Source organism: Vicia villosa, linkage group LG1 (assembly GCF_029867415.1).
Source record: "Vicia villosa cultivar HV-30 ecotype Madison, WI linkage group LG1, Vvil1.0, whole genome shotgun sequence".
NCBI lineage: Eukaryota > Viridiplantae > Streptophyta > Magnoliopsida > Fabales > Fabaceae > Vicia > Vicia villosa.
In genome coordinates, this window is record NC_081180.1 from 9076486 (window position 1) to 9091355 (window position 14870).

The 14870-nt window shown below is 34.2% G+C and overlaps 2 protein-coding genes across 4 annotated transcripts; one reads left to right on the forward strand and one right to left on the reverse strand.

Moving 5' to 3' along the window:
- The first annotated feature begins 1667 nt into the window (after positions 1-1667).
- LOC131627967 (mannosyltransferase APTG1) lies at positions 1668-5628 on the forward strand. Of its 2 annotated transcripts, XM_058898828.1 has the most exons (9): positions 1671-2009; positions 2092-2209; positions 2842-2946; positions 3040-3326; positions 4181-4462; positions 4557-4764; positions 4888-5039; positions 5129-5291; positions 5376-5628. In XM_058898828.1, exons 1-9 carry the CDS (start codon positions 1807-1809, stop codon positions 5454-5456), a joined length of 1599 nt encoding a protein of 532 aa, XP_058754811.1. In that variant the 5' UTR covers positions 1671-1806; the 3' UTR covers positions 5457-5628. The 2 variants fall into 2 exon arrangements, with proteins under 2 accessions (XP_058754809.1, XP_058754811.1); XM_058898826.1 differs by having other exon boundaries at positions 1668-2009; positions 2842-3326.
- Positions 5629-8082: 2454 nt separating this feature from the next.
- LOC131600668 (GCN5-related N-acetyltransferase 7, chloroplastic) lies at positions 8083-11006 on the reverse strand. Of its 2 annotated transcripts, XM_058872735.1 has the most exons (5): positions 10642-11006; positions 10305-10460; positions 10089-10184; positions 9601-9721; positions 8095-9251 (listed from the first exon to the last, which is right to left on the reverse strand). In XM_058872735.1, the coding sequence occupies exons 1-5, from the start codon at positions 10918-10920 to the stop codon at positions 9088-9090; spliced, it is 816 nt and encodes a 271-aa protein (XP_058728718.1). In that variant the 5' UTR covers positions 10921-11006; the 3' UTR covers positions 8095-9087. The 2 variants fall into 2 exon arrangements, with proteins under 2 accessions (XP_058728719.1, XP_058728718.1); XM_058872736.1 differs by lacking the exon at positions 10305-10460 and having other exon boundaries at positions 8083-9251.
- Between the last annotated feature and the right edge of the window lie 3864 nt (positions 11007-14870).

Here is a 14870-nt window from a genome sequence, read left to right on the forward strand (position 1 = left end):
TGTGGCTACTGGAAATTTTGAAAATTTACTAGAAATTTCGAAAAATTACTCTGTTTTACCGTAACAAGTTGTTTGCTAGCGGAATTTTCAAATTTTCAGTATCAGAAATTCCAAATTTCCTCACTAATATACCAAAATTTTTGAAATTTCCGGTACTGACAAAAATTACCGAAAATTTGAAATTTTTGATGTAGCATCAGTTAGACTTTTCCTATTTATTCTATTACTTTTTCTCGAAAAACTGAATCGGTATAAATGATAGCCGACTTAATATATACATATAATAATTGGCATACATATAAAAAAACAACACAAACTATGATGACTTCCAAACTACGTATTCCCAGTGACTAAAGCAGTCTGCATATGCTGATTCTCATGCTTTTGCATCATCAATACAATTATGTCTCCAACCGTCAATGACGAGAGACAACGGACAATAAAGTTTCGACTTTACCTGAATCCAATGATTGTTGTTGACAAAATCAACATCAATGATTCTATGATTGCTCGTATACATAGGCGGAGATAAGGCAAGAGGGGAAATATAATGTTTAAGTAATTTGAAAAGGGAGACAAATACGACAATGTATCTAGAAGCAATAGGTTAACCCATATCAGAAATCGTCATCCATTTATCTCTACCTTGCACAACCAAGTGGTATACTCATAACGCATTCCTAACTGTAGAGACAGTGACATAGAACAACTTGGAAAACAATTGAGAGTGTTGATGAACTTGAGCATCTAACATCCTTGGATAGTTGATAATTGTGCATCCCGCATCTAACCATCACCTTCCAACCGATACCACTTGAAACAGATATCATCCTAAACGTACATTTAACTTTCATATTATAAATGTCTTTTGAGGAATTAGTGCTTTCGAATGCATTTCTTCTTTTGTAATTTCCTCCTCTCTTACAACCCATAATTAATTTATACTTCCTCCCTGACATTCCATTAGCAGAATCAGAACGAATAGAGACAACAATAATACCATGCAGTTTACCAGTAGCCTATGCCCATGCTAAAACTTCATATCGGGACTTAAATATCTGTCAATTACAACACATAAATATAAAATTATCACTTTCCTAAAGACGAAAAAACAATTCAAAACTGCATTAGTTGAATAGGAAACATACAGTATATGTGGTGAAGAACTCTGTAAAGTCTGTATAAAAATCCGTCGAAGAAGCTGTCGGCTCTGGACCACACAAGTAAAGAATTTTATCTACAGACATACCAAAAATTTCAAGCAATTTCAAAATTTTCGATAGATTTTGTTGCTAACTGGAAATTTCAAAAGTTCAGGTAAGTAATTTCAAAATTTCTAATAAATCACCTCCCAAAATTTTGAAAATTACGAATGATTTCCAATAAAAACACGATTTTGAATACTAGGAATTTCGTCGGCGGTACCAAAAAATTCAAATTTACTGTTTTAAATTTTCTTAAAAAAATATAAATATTTTTTAAATAATTAGTAACAAGCGCATTTTTATCAATACAAAAATACGGAGGGTGTCAGAAATAATTTCAGGTGTGACAAGTTAAATGCTCCACGTGTAGATAGTTAGACCCAACTATCTTAAAACGGCCTTGTTTTGATGGCCCGTAAGAAAATAAATCCAAACCCATTTTTAATCGGGTCGTAATAACCCGACCCGAGTCATTGCAAAACTTTTCTTCCTTCCATGATCAATGAATTCTGGAACTTCATCTTCTTCCTCCATCTCTTCTTAGCAACCAATGACTGTAACTTCAACATCTGCAACTACTTTCCAATCCCAACTATAAACAATGAGACGAAGACGCGAAACTCACCAAGATGAAAACACCAAACCAACACTCCAAACTCCAAATTCCCCCAAATCAGTTTCAGATAAACAAATCTTCGCTTTCTGCTTAGCATTCCGAATGCTGAATTCACTTTTAGTGCAGAGTTACTTCAATCCCGATGAACACTGGCAAGGTCCCGAAGTTGCACATCGCATCGCATTCGGGTAAAAACACTTTGATTCGTTCTTATTTTTCACCTTGATTCGTTATTTTCTTTCTCCATCAAATTCCGCGCTAATCTCGCAGGTATGGTCATCTAACATGGGAATGGAAACAGGGTATTCGAAGCTACTTCCATCCGTTGATCTTTGTTCCACTTTACAAATTTCTAGCATTATTGCGTCTTGATACCGCTTGGTTCATGGTAATTAGTTAACTCTATATGATGTTAATTAGGGTTTTATATTTTGTAGTTATTGTTAAGAGTCTCACATCGACAATATATGCCTGAACATGTGATTATAAGTGGGACAATCTTTACACTACAGTCGATTTTGTATGATTGAGTTAGACTCTAACACACTTCTTAACATTCTATCAAGAGTCTGGTTTAAGATGTGTTGGGACACTTGTTAACAGGTTTTGCTATTCGGGCCCATCATTTATTTCCACGCTCCAGATGTTTAGCCTTGGACATGAGAGTGTGTAAATAGTTTCTTATCGAATCATATATGGCTTGAACATATGCTTATAAATGGAGGCAATCTTCACCCTACAAACTGGTTTTGTATGGTTGAGTTAGGCCCAACCGTACTTCTTAATAGTTACAATACTTAGTAAGGGTTACTTTAGTAAAAACATTATCCTCTCTTTGATTTATATCTTTATCTTAATCGGTGTGAAATGGTCAACTGGATCACTTATTAGGGACGGAGGATGTATTTCTAAACAGTTATTGTTATTTTAATTCAATGTATTGTTTTTCTTTGATGAGAGGTCTAATAGTTATTTCTAAACAGTTATTGTTATTTTAATTCAATGTATTGTTTTTCTTAGATGAGAGCTCCAAGGTTATTACAATCAGTGTTCTCTGCCGTTGGTGATTTGTACTTGTACAAACTCTCTTCAGTTCTCTTTGGTGATTCCGTTGCAAAATGGGCTGTATCCTTTGTTTTTTTCATGTTTGAAGTTCTTGTTTGTTGTATTATTGTATATAGAAAGAAACATTTTACTGTTACCTTAACTATATCTCAGCTTTTTTCCCAGCTGTCGAATTGGTTTATGTTTTATTGCATTGCCCGTACATTATCTAATAGCTTGGAGACTGTTCTTACCCTGGTGTCTTTATACTTTTGGCCTTGTATGAGAACATCTTCAGGGAAAAGTTCATATGTTTCTAGGAAGTGGGGTTTAGTTCTGGCAGCATTAGCTTGTGCTATTCGCCCAACAAGTGCAGTCACATGGATGTATGTTGGTGTCATTGAGCTTTTTAACGCACGTGACAAATTGAAGTTTGTTTTTTTGGAGGTGGCTCCTATCGGGTATGTTTTCAAACCATTTATTACAAATGTGGGCAAATAGCTGCTATATCAGTGCTGTAGGATAGTAAAATTTGATAAACCGTTAAAATGTTGTGATACCTGAACAAAGTGTTGTCAAATAATGGTTATATTTTACTGTAATAAGCAGAGTTTAAACAAACTGCTGCTTTTTGCGATCTATGATTGATAACACTAATTATTCCACACTATAATTTGATTTTGACCTCTGAAATCTTTCTGTTATGTGTGCTTAGAGAGCTTCATGACATTTGGGGAAGGATTTAAAGAGGGCTGAATTTTGCCTTATTCTCTTTTTGTCTGCAAATAATAGCACCATTGAATTGAAGAGTTCCATTTAGCTATAATAAATATGCCTGGAAATCTATTCTATTGCACTTACTAAATTACATTAGTTTGACATGTTAGCCTTTGATATTTCTATTGAAAAGTTAGCTGTTTTATTTCGTGTCAGAAAATAGCACTAGTAACTAAAAAATACGGGTGAATTTAACTTTTATTCAATTTGAACATCTCTGTAAATTCTCATAATTGCTGCATCTAATTACATACGAAAAACATAAAAAAAATTAAAGAATTCTACAGAAAGATGAACTCTGTCGATGTTAGACACTCAGAAGCACTCTTTTTGGCTTTATTCTTTCCTATGATATCCCCGAGAGCTGAGTCAATAGCACCGGAGACACAGGGAGACAGCTGAATTAATAGCACCGAGAGCTGGAAACTCAACCATTTTACAAATTATCATTATGCAAAAATCTTAAATTAATACTTGTGATTTCAGAGACTTCTATATCACTATGTGTAATTTTCATATTTCTGTTTCATTCTATCAGGACCTTGGTACTTGGGCTTACCTGCTTACTAGATCGTTTTATGTACGGCTCATGGGTTCTAGTACCACTAAATTTTCTAAAATTCAATTTTCTTTCCTCGGGCGGAGACTATTATGGAACTCACGCGTGGCACTGGTACTTCACTCAGGGATTTACAGTCATGATCTTCTCTCATATACCATTTTGTATAGCTGGTATCATTTATTCCAAACAGTGGAAGTTTACTGGCCTCCTTGCTTGGGTGTTGGGTTTCTACAGTATCTTAGGTCACAAGGAATTCAGGTATTTCAACTCGAAAATTTTACATTTATGCATGTTTACATGCATCCGGCTTATTGGTTTGACTTGATTAATGATAAAAATTACTGAGATACAGGTTTGTCTTGCCAGTTCTTCCCATAGCTCTGATGTTCTCTGGTTATTCTTTGGCTATGATAGAAGATCCTGGTGCCGGTTCCCCGCAGTATAAAGAAAAAGAGTTTTCAAAAAAGCGTAACAAATTTCCTCCCAAGATGACAGCTGCTATATTGTTTTTGCTCGCTACCAATATACCAATGGCTTTGTATATGAGTTTGGTTCATCAGGTATCTTATTCTCTCTTCACCAAGTATCGAGATTATTTATTTTTCTTGTTACTGTTTGTTCTTTTTATATCTGTAAAAATCTAGACCGAAATTTTTAATACATATTGTTTATTTTCTCGACAGAAAGGACCCGAGGATGTCATGAACCACCTTGCTAAAGAAGCTTTTCAAGGGAAAGTGAAAAGTATCCTATTCCTAACACCGTGCCATGCTACTCCATTCTATTCCATGCTGCATCATAACCTACCAATGCAATTTCTTGACTGCACGCCAAGGTTGGAAATTAATAATTCAAGAATGTCCTCTAACGTTAACCGAAACTGAATTAAATTCATAATCGATGTTAATGCATCATTTTCTGCAGTGAAGAGAAAGGAGTCCTAGATGAGTCTGACCGTTTCATGATGGACCCTGTTTCTTTCATGTCAAAATTTGCAAATAATTGGTCTCTTCCCAGCCACATTGTTTTATTTGATTCAGAAGAGCAAAAATTGAGAAGCTTCTTAATTTCATTTGATTATAGAGAGGTAATTTACATGACTGTCCTAAGTTAAGTTAATCATTGCTATAAACACGGGTGATTTGTTCTAATTTGAGATTTACTTCTTCAGGAGAAAAGGTTTTTTAATGCTCACTTCAAGGTAGATCGAGATCTTCAAGCTTCAATAGTTGTATATGTTCGAATACAATAGCATCATCTGATCTGCAGCATTGGCTGTATCATGACAGTTCATTGTTGGTTTATCCAACAAATGTCAATTTTGGTAACATGGTCTCTTAAATGACTTCACACTGATTGTAAATGTTTCTATAATGTTTTAGATATCATCAATTTCTTTTAAGAAAGATGACACACATTTCTCATGATTGCTTTTTGATTGACATCAATGGGATAGTGATAATTCCTGTCTATCGGACCAAATATATAATGACAAAACTCAACTTGGAATAGACACAGTCAAACAAATTCATAATCTAATTTCTTGTAAAAGTAGTTTATAAAGTTATATAGGATGAAATGTACTCCCTCCATCCCTAATTATAAACCCTCTCTAGAATTTTTTTTTCTTAAATATAAACTTTTATGCAATTTATTATATTCATTTATTATTTTTTTTTTTTTTCAAATATGTCATTTATTACTACTACTATTTCATCTTAGAACATGAAAAGTTAGAAATATACATTTATATGTAAAGGGTATCGACATTCAAAAATACATTATTAGTAGATCTTACACGATCATCAATGAAAAATGGTGAATCATGCAACGTTGAAAGCAAAAAATTGACAAGATTCTCAAATTATTCAATTAATGAAAAAGTGTGAATCAGGCAAGGTTGAGAGCAAAGAATTGAAAATGCAAGTCTTGTGTGTGTTTGGACGAAGTATTTTAACGAGGACAAATAATTTTTTGATGGAACTTAACATAATTTGATCAAAATTTATTATTTTAACGAGGACAAATAAATTTTTGATGGAACTTAAAATGATTTGATCAAAATTTATTGTTTGGATTAAAAAATATGGAGAATTGTTAAAATTATGTAAATTTATGTAGTATTTTATTTAAGTTAAATTTAAAGAATTTCAAATGACATCAAAAAGTAAAGAACTTGAAATTACTCATTCACTTTAGAAGCAGTTTCTTTAGCTTTCAACTAGGGTTGGAAATGAGTCGAGTCGAGTCGAACTTGCCTCAGCTCAGTTCGACTCGTTAAGAATTGGTCGAGTTCAAGTTTGAGTTCATGACGAACTTTTTTTCCAGTTTAAACTCGACTCGTTAAGAATTGGCCGAGTTCGAGTTCATCATGAACTTTGTTTTCATCTCAAACTTGACTTATTAGAATATATCACTAACATCTCGGGAACATCTCGGTTCAACTCGTTAGGTTTATCTACAGACTTAAAAGCAATTTTTTAAGTCTATTTTTTTAATATATATTTGACATTTTAAATTAATATTTTTTAACTAAAAAATATAAAAATAAAATAAAAGTTATAAGATTTGAATTTATACGATATTAATTTTATTTATATAATTATTTGTAGAAATATTTTTGCTCACTTGAGAATATAAATTATCAATTAAAACCGTTAGATTAAAAGAAAATATGATATTAAGAATTAGAACAAATCTTTAAACTTACTCTTAAAGACAATATAATCTATGTCATATATAATCGAGTTGACTCATGAACCTAATGAGTCGAACTATGTATAGTTCAAGTTCAGCTCATTTAGTTAACGAACTTAGTTTTTAGTTCATATTCATCTTAATTGATTCTAGTTCAATGATTTAATTTTTTAATCGAATTTTGAACTATTTTCGATTAAGTTTGATTCAACCAACCCTACTTTCAACATACTTCTGCTGAGGGATATAGGGTGCAATGGTCTTATTGATCTGGTGCCATCACATTTCAACTTTTGAATTGGTCAACGTATGTGCCACTTCTTTCGCATCTCATGGTTACAAATGTTTGCCTACAATTAGAACCATTATCGGACCTTCTGATTATAATGTCAAATCTCAACTTCCCGGCCACCATGCAGACTCATTCAAGCATATGTTCACGAGCAGTAAACAGTTGTTCATTTGTAAACTGTTGACCAACATCTATCTCGACATCAGCTGGTCTAACATTAGCATTCACTTCAACTAGTTTAACATCATCCTTCACTTCATCAGATTTTACATCATTACTTACAGTAGCTTTGAGAAACATATTCAGGTGCAAAATATCTAATTCAAATAAAAATAGAAAAATAGTTAAAAAAAATTACAGTAACAGACAAATTCAAAAATGCAGCTCCGAAACATATAGCAGGTGAATTTAGAGTAGCATCTTCGGACTCGACATTCAATTTTTCAACTCAAAAATAAGATAATGCAAGCGATTATGTATGAAATGAATAAATTTTATCTTAAATTGTAGCTTTTTTTTGCTCCCTTTGATGTGATAAAACACGAAAATGATCATTTGAAGTCGATTAGTTGATAGAGAATGATTTTTTTAAAAGGTTAGGGTATGAAAGAGCTTTGAAGCGTGAGAGGGATGATCATGCAAGGTAGTGATATATTCAATTTTTCGCTTATTTTCGGAGATGCATCTCCAAAAATTTCACTTAATGATTGAATGTTAAATCCCAATGAAAAACGCTTGAAAAATGGGTCCAGGGGTGTTTTTCGAAGATGCATCTCCGAATATACTTCAGAAATATTCGCAGATGCATCTTCGAACCAAATTTTGATAAAAAAAATTTATGATACATTCGGAGATTTTTAATATCCGAAAATTTCTAAAGACAATTTTAGGTTTTTAGAAATGTGAGTCACTCTGGAGAAAAAAATTTTGCCTACAATTTTTACATTGGGTTACCTTTTGTCCTCTCTAGGGAGTTTTCTTTTCTCACACTTTGAGACTTTTATATTGTTGGAAGATTTGTCTAACATCAAAAGTCACTATGTTATTTGGTGGTGTTGTTAACCTAAATTTTTGGAATGATGTCATTTTTTCAAGTATCTATAAACATGGAAGATTTTGAGGACAAAAGAGCTCTTTTTTTCTCTATGGTATTATGATAAGTCTTCAACCTACTCTTTTTCTTTTTTTACAGCTAAAGAACTATATTCTCTACTTGAACCATAATAAAATGACGGTTCTTAAGATTATTTTAGTTGAAAGATAGATAACACGTAATGTTCAGTTTTTGAAATATAAATACTTATTAATAGATTTGAGAGCTCTGTCACTTCTGTTACATATTAAGCTCATATTCTTCTCAATATTATCAGAAACAAGCAGAACCCTTGACCACAAAGTCCTTGACCCAACCTTCACAAAATGCAAGGATAAAATCTTGAGTTATCTGCTTCAAAAGTTTCATCACAACTAGATCTTCGATGGCATGACAATTGTGGCAAACATAAAAGATTAACCAGAAAAAGTAACAGTGCCGATAGAGAGCGGTCTAAAAAGATATAATTACAGACGGAGGTTGGACGACTGTGGAGGAAGGGAAACAACAAGAGAGAAAAATATCAGAACCAATGCATCTGTGACATGATCATGTTTGTATATGATTACTGGTATTTGTTGAAATTGTTGTAAAAGTAATCATCAAAGGAAAGCTACCAATGTGTTTCATAATTCATTTCTTACAATGGATCTTTAATTGTCAGCCGCCGGATTTATTTACGGCTTAGAAATGAAAGGAAGGAAAACTAATGAGGCAATGCGGGACTGTTCGGAAAATAACTTAAAAAGAATAGACAGAACAGAACCATATTAACACAGGATACCCGACAACACCGTTAAATTAGGAGACTGAAAGCCCCATCCATAGCAGAAGTCTTCGCGGTCTATCAAGAAACCTGGCCTGCCATGCAGGTTCATCACTCTCGTAGACAAACCCACTCTTCATGTACAATTTTTTTGCTGGTTCATTGTCAACGGCAACATGGACATATAAATCTGTTATGCCTGAAAGACACAAAGGAGTAAATTTAGCCACTCTTTGGTTCTCCAGATTCATAGACTCGAGAATATGCAGATAACTTATACAGAGTGCTTTTAACTCCGACTCTACATAGATCACAACTTCACATAAAACATATTAAGACAGTAACTAAAATTGTATCTCATGATGTCAAGACATGATGTATGTTTAATAACGCAGGCATCCGAAACGAGCAAACATAACTAGAGCAATCTCGCTGGTTAAAATCTACAACAACAAAAAATTGGCTGCTTTCTTTCCATGCTTATCATAGTTAACATACTACATACAGAAAAACTAAGTATGGCAGTTAAGTGTTACACTGTTTCTTACCCCAATTACGAGCAACTAACTTTGACTTTTCGAGAAGATCATAGGCCAAACCATTTCTGTGCAACTCTCGCGCAACACACACATTGCTGAGGTACGCCCTTGTAGTATCAGCTCCGCTAGCCTGACAGTTAAACATTAAACAATATAGTCATCAATCACTATAGAAGAGCTATCAATTTTCGTATAGAAACTCAAGCATCCAAAGCAAGCTAGAACATATAAACACACACATGCACGCCCACTTCATATTTTAGGCCGTGTGTGCATAAATAACTTAATCAATAAGTTATAAAGTCAAACTACTTCTACTTAAATTATAAGCCGTTTTCATAAGCTATCCTAAAGAGTTTCCAGCAATAAGCATAAACACAAGAGGTTACCTTACCATAAGCTCTACCAAATGCTTATGCCAACAGATAAACTCAAAGAAGTTAATCCAAACTGGCCCTAAATATCTCAAATACATGAAGAAGAAGAAGAAAAAATACCTTTGGCTTCATCCCTACAATTTCATCCGGAAGACTCAAGCACTGATTCAGATCAAGAGAACCAACTACTATCCTGTCTTCTCCAAAAGTAGAAAACTACACAAAAGTAACTAAAACACAATCAATTTTCTTAAGAAACAATAAACAACAAACAAATCTACATTACACAACACATTGAAACCATATGCATTGAATGAATCCAGGAAATAAACAAACCTTACATGAAGAACATAAATCATCATAGATGCCTGATATATGAGACACAGGAAGAGAAGCATTTATGCAAGAGACTCTTCTAAAACCAATCCTCTTCCCTGAAATCCGCTCTTTCAATGCTTCAAACTCACGCTCAGTCAAGTATTTCGCATGATCCTAACACAACTTGACAAACACGAAAAACGCTTCGTATAAACTATAAAGTTCACTCCTTTATCACAATTCAAACACACACTTTTGAAATTCAAAGCTAAAAACAATGAATCTAGCTGAAATTGAAAATTTGTCACTTCAAATTTGAATAAAAAAGAAGAATTGGAGTGGAAAACTAACTCACTTGGACTCCATATGTATCGGGACGGAATTCATTGAAGGAACGGATACGGAGGGAGGAAGCTGCCCAGAGTTCATCATCGTAGAAAGATTCGGCGATGGTGATCAAGGATGTGTCGATTTTTTGGGTGCAAACGTTTGTAGAAGAAGATGAGGATTGGATTTGAGGTTTGAAGTTGGAGATGGTGTTGTGATTTGAGAATGTTGATGCGGAATTTGGAAAGGCGGAAGAAGGAGAAGAGTGAATTGGAGGGAAGGAACAGAGCGAAGAAATGAGAGTCATTTTTTGTTAGGTGTGTTGTTGTATTTTTCGTGGCTGCATCTGATTCTTGTTCTTGTTTTTTGATAAGTCTTTTGTTTTTGCTCTTCTCTATAATCAAATTTTGTTTTTAATTCATCCATGTATCTAATTTATATATGGATCAGATATATAATAATTATTCAATAAATAAATAAATTAATTAATTTTCATCACTTAAGTTAGCTAATTTTTTATTTTCCTCACTGTAAAAAATAATTTATGGTCTAAATCCATATATTTCACGTTTGTGTTTGTCGCAGGAAAATCCGTAAGAAACCTTCAGATTTTTCTGCGGATTTTAGTTTTAGGGACTAAACCGCAAGCAAAAAGTAATTTAAAGGAACTCAGACCAAAAAAAATTTACAGAAACGAAAATAAAAAACTCACTAACTTACAGGGATCAAAAGTGCATTTAAGTCTTAAAAAAATAAATTTGATTTATAAAGGGATCAAAAGTGCACTTAAGCCTTAAAAAAATAAATTTGATTTATAATTTGTTAGGGGAGAAGTATTTCTTTATGTATCTTCCATATTTTCTAATTTTCTTTTCAATTTTGTTATTTCTTTTATATATTTTATATTATTTTCTTTATAATATTTTTGTGTTGATTTTGTGCTTTTTTTTTTTAATAAAAATTAATTTATATTTATTATTTTTTTAAATGTCATCAAAAGTCATGTTATTCCTTGAATTGTGGTTAGTAAGGTTTAGATTACTTTTTTATTTAATAACCTATTTAGCCCGAGTATTGGCTTTTTGATTGCAAATTCTATGAGTGAAGTTAATTTTTTTTAGTCCTTTCTTCTTAAGGATTTTAGAGATGGAAGGATCATTTGTTCTTGATGGATTATGCCTGCCGCTTGTAGCTTCTTCTCCTTCATCATCGTGACTTTTGTAGTTTCTTTTAAACTCTACATTGTGAATCTCTATTTTAAAGCTATTAAAATGGACTATCTAACCCTAAACAAATTGATCCTCACAGACCTAAAACTTTATAAGGTAGGGTCAAAATGTTATGTTATAATATAGACTTGAAATATAATATCTGAGCACGGTTATAAAAGGATTATGAACTACTTGGTCCTAAACATGTCATTTGTTTATTACTTTTTGTTTCATTGTGGAACCAGAAATGGAGAAGATTGGTGAAACTACGGCGAAGGAAAGCTTCATAAGAAATTCAATGATGCAATATTGTGGTTCGAAGGTTGCGATTGTTGTGCCACTTGAATCAGAGACATTGATCTTGAATCAACATCGTCAATCGGTGTCGATCTCGAATCGACGTTGCTAATCTTCGATATGACGGATTAAAGGGGGTACCTGCAAAGTTAGCACTCCAACACCCAAGTCAGTTTAGGATTTAAGATAATTGTAGTGAAAGTGGAGATTAGAGATTGTGTACCTGGAAACCTTTTGTAAAGGTATTTATACCTAGGGATTAATGGAAGGGCGACATAAATGGTCCCGATCTTATTAGGCCTTTGGCTGGCAAGGAATAGTTTCCCCCAAGACTCATCAAGTACTCTCGATACCGATGGAGTCTTTTAGCAATCATGATCCATTTTCAGGAATTGTTGCCTATACATCAACAGGCAAGCATTGCTTTGGTTATGCCAAAGCATAATGGGGAACATGAGCATTAAATGTAGTTCCATCATTAAAATGTTTCGACATTTTCTTTTTACATGTGACCTGAAAAGGTAGAGGGTGGCGTGACGCAGCTTGCTGTGCATTTAAGTATACTTTATTTTGCTTGTGTTCCCATGAGGAAATATGGGCATTGATCCACACTTGCTTATTACTTTTAATTTGATCCCCCCCCCCATTGTCTTTGCATTTATAAGGATAAAGAGAATATGGAGAAACGTTTTGCAATCTTGTGGACTGAGTTTCACTTGTTTCCTTTGAGTCTTCCCCTCTTGTTTAAGAGGATTTATATAGAAGTTGCCGTTGTCGTGCATTCAAAGCTTCAAAGCTTCGATTTTCGGCCTTCTTTTTTCTTTCCTACCTTCAACCTTACATTTCAAGGTACATTTTCTTCACCTTAGCTTTTCATTCAAGCATTTATTGTATTTTTGTTGCGATGTGTGATAGCCCTATTAACGTAGATAGTGATTCAAAGGGTAGTGTTTCTTCCTCTTCGAGATGGAGAATGGAGACTACATCGCATTCTCTTCCCTATGCTAGTAAGGATTTTGAATTGGAGATCACTTCTTTGATTGAGGATTCCAATACAGAAGGATTGTCTGAGGACTCATTTTGTGAGAAAACTTTGTCAGGCGACCTTACAAGAACTCTCATATTAGAGAAAATCGGTGAGGGCGAAGATCCCGTTGAAAAACCAATGCCTTCTCCTATCTTGACTGAGGCAGAAATAGAAGTTGCCCAACAAAGAAGGGAACATGCTGGTAAATTTGTTCAGTTTCATCAAATGAGGAATGGTCACGAGCCTAGCGATGCTAAAATCACAAATCATTTGGAGTGTCGGGGGAATGTCCCATTCTATATCTTGGATCAACCACCACGATCACTTTAAAGCTGATGAATTGTCCCGAAGAGGACATCAATTGGTTTAGCCAAATAACACCAATTAATATCACTGGATGGTTTCCAAAGTGTTTGGGACTCCTTCCACCTAAAGCATTGTTGAGGCTATAGACAATGCTGATATTATGGTCGATAATCCCTCAGACTGGTTGACTCTCCCAGTGGGCCCGACAGAGAGGATATACAACTCTTTTGAAGGTTGTTCGATTCCTTTATACAAATGCCTCTTTAATAGTCTGGGTATACGTTTTCCCTTTTTTGGGTTCGAGGTGGCCGTGTTGAATCGCTTAAGAGTTGCCCCCTCACAACTTTATGCGATTTCATGAAGGTGTTTCAACTATGTGTTGAGCATAATTCTTGGGAACCTTCTCTATAGCGCTTTTTTACCTCTTTTATGCAGCCCACACCTCTCAGGATGAAACTTGGAATCAAGGATTGATCTTATTTCGCCCTCAAGTCCCTTGGTTCGACTCTTTCATCAATGACTAGGGTGATTTACTTGAATGTTTCATGTTGGTGAAACCTGTTACTCCTCAGGCTCACTTTGCATTTTTTTATATTTGGACCCGGTAGAATTTGCTTGCCCTTGTAAGAGCGATTTTTTGAAATACTGGACTAGAACTCATTTTCGCCAGCCACTTTCTTTTTGAAATACTAACAACTCTATTCACATCGTCGTATCACTCTTGTAGTGACATCAACATAGTCAACATAATCAACTTCGTCATATTATGGTGTATTATTCCTCATTTACGGTACCCAACAACAACATCACGGCAACAGGAAAAAATTACTATCATATCAGTCCAGGAGTACAACTCAACTAATAACCACACAACTCACCATCAACCACTAACCACAATAATATCCTTATAAAATTAGCAAACATCTATTAGTAAACATAGTGTTCTGGCACAACATTCCTATATCAACAATCCACCCAATCAAATGTGTAGGTCAAGACATCTCATTCCCATAGGCTCTTGAGATTCTTAATCCTTCACTTTTAAAGAATCGTACGCGTATAGCAATTACATCACATCACGCTTCAGCTGCGCAACCCTGACCATCCACCTTAAATCACCATATTCATTAACAGTTCCGTCAACCATCCAATGCACTAGTCACAATCTAGTTTTGGACTTTCTCTAACATTTACCACAAAATCGTTATTCAATGTGATATTCTCAATCTTCCACCTTGCGACGTTAGCTCGCATATAAACTCGCTACTCTAAATTGTCCAATACGCCTCCACTCTTTCTTAGCTACTCCTTTATTAATTCACACAACTGGTGAGCGACTATCCTCACGACATAATCATCAATCGCTTTACACACTATTAAGATAGCAAGATAAGTCTATGCCATCCGACACGATCT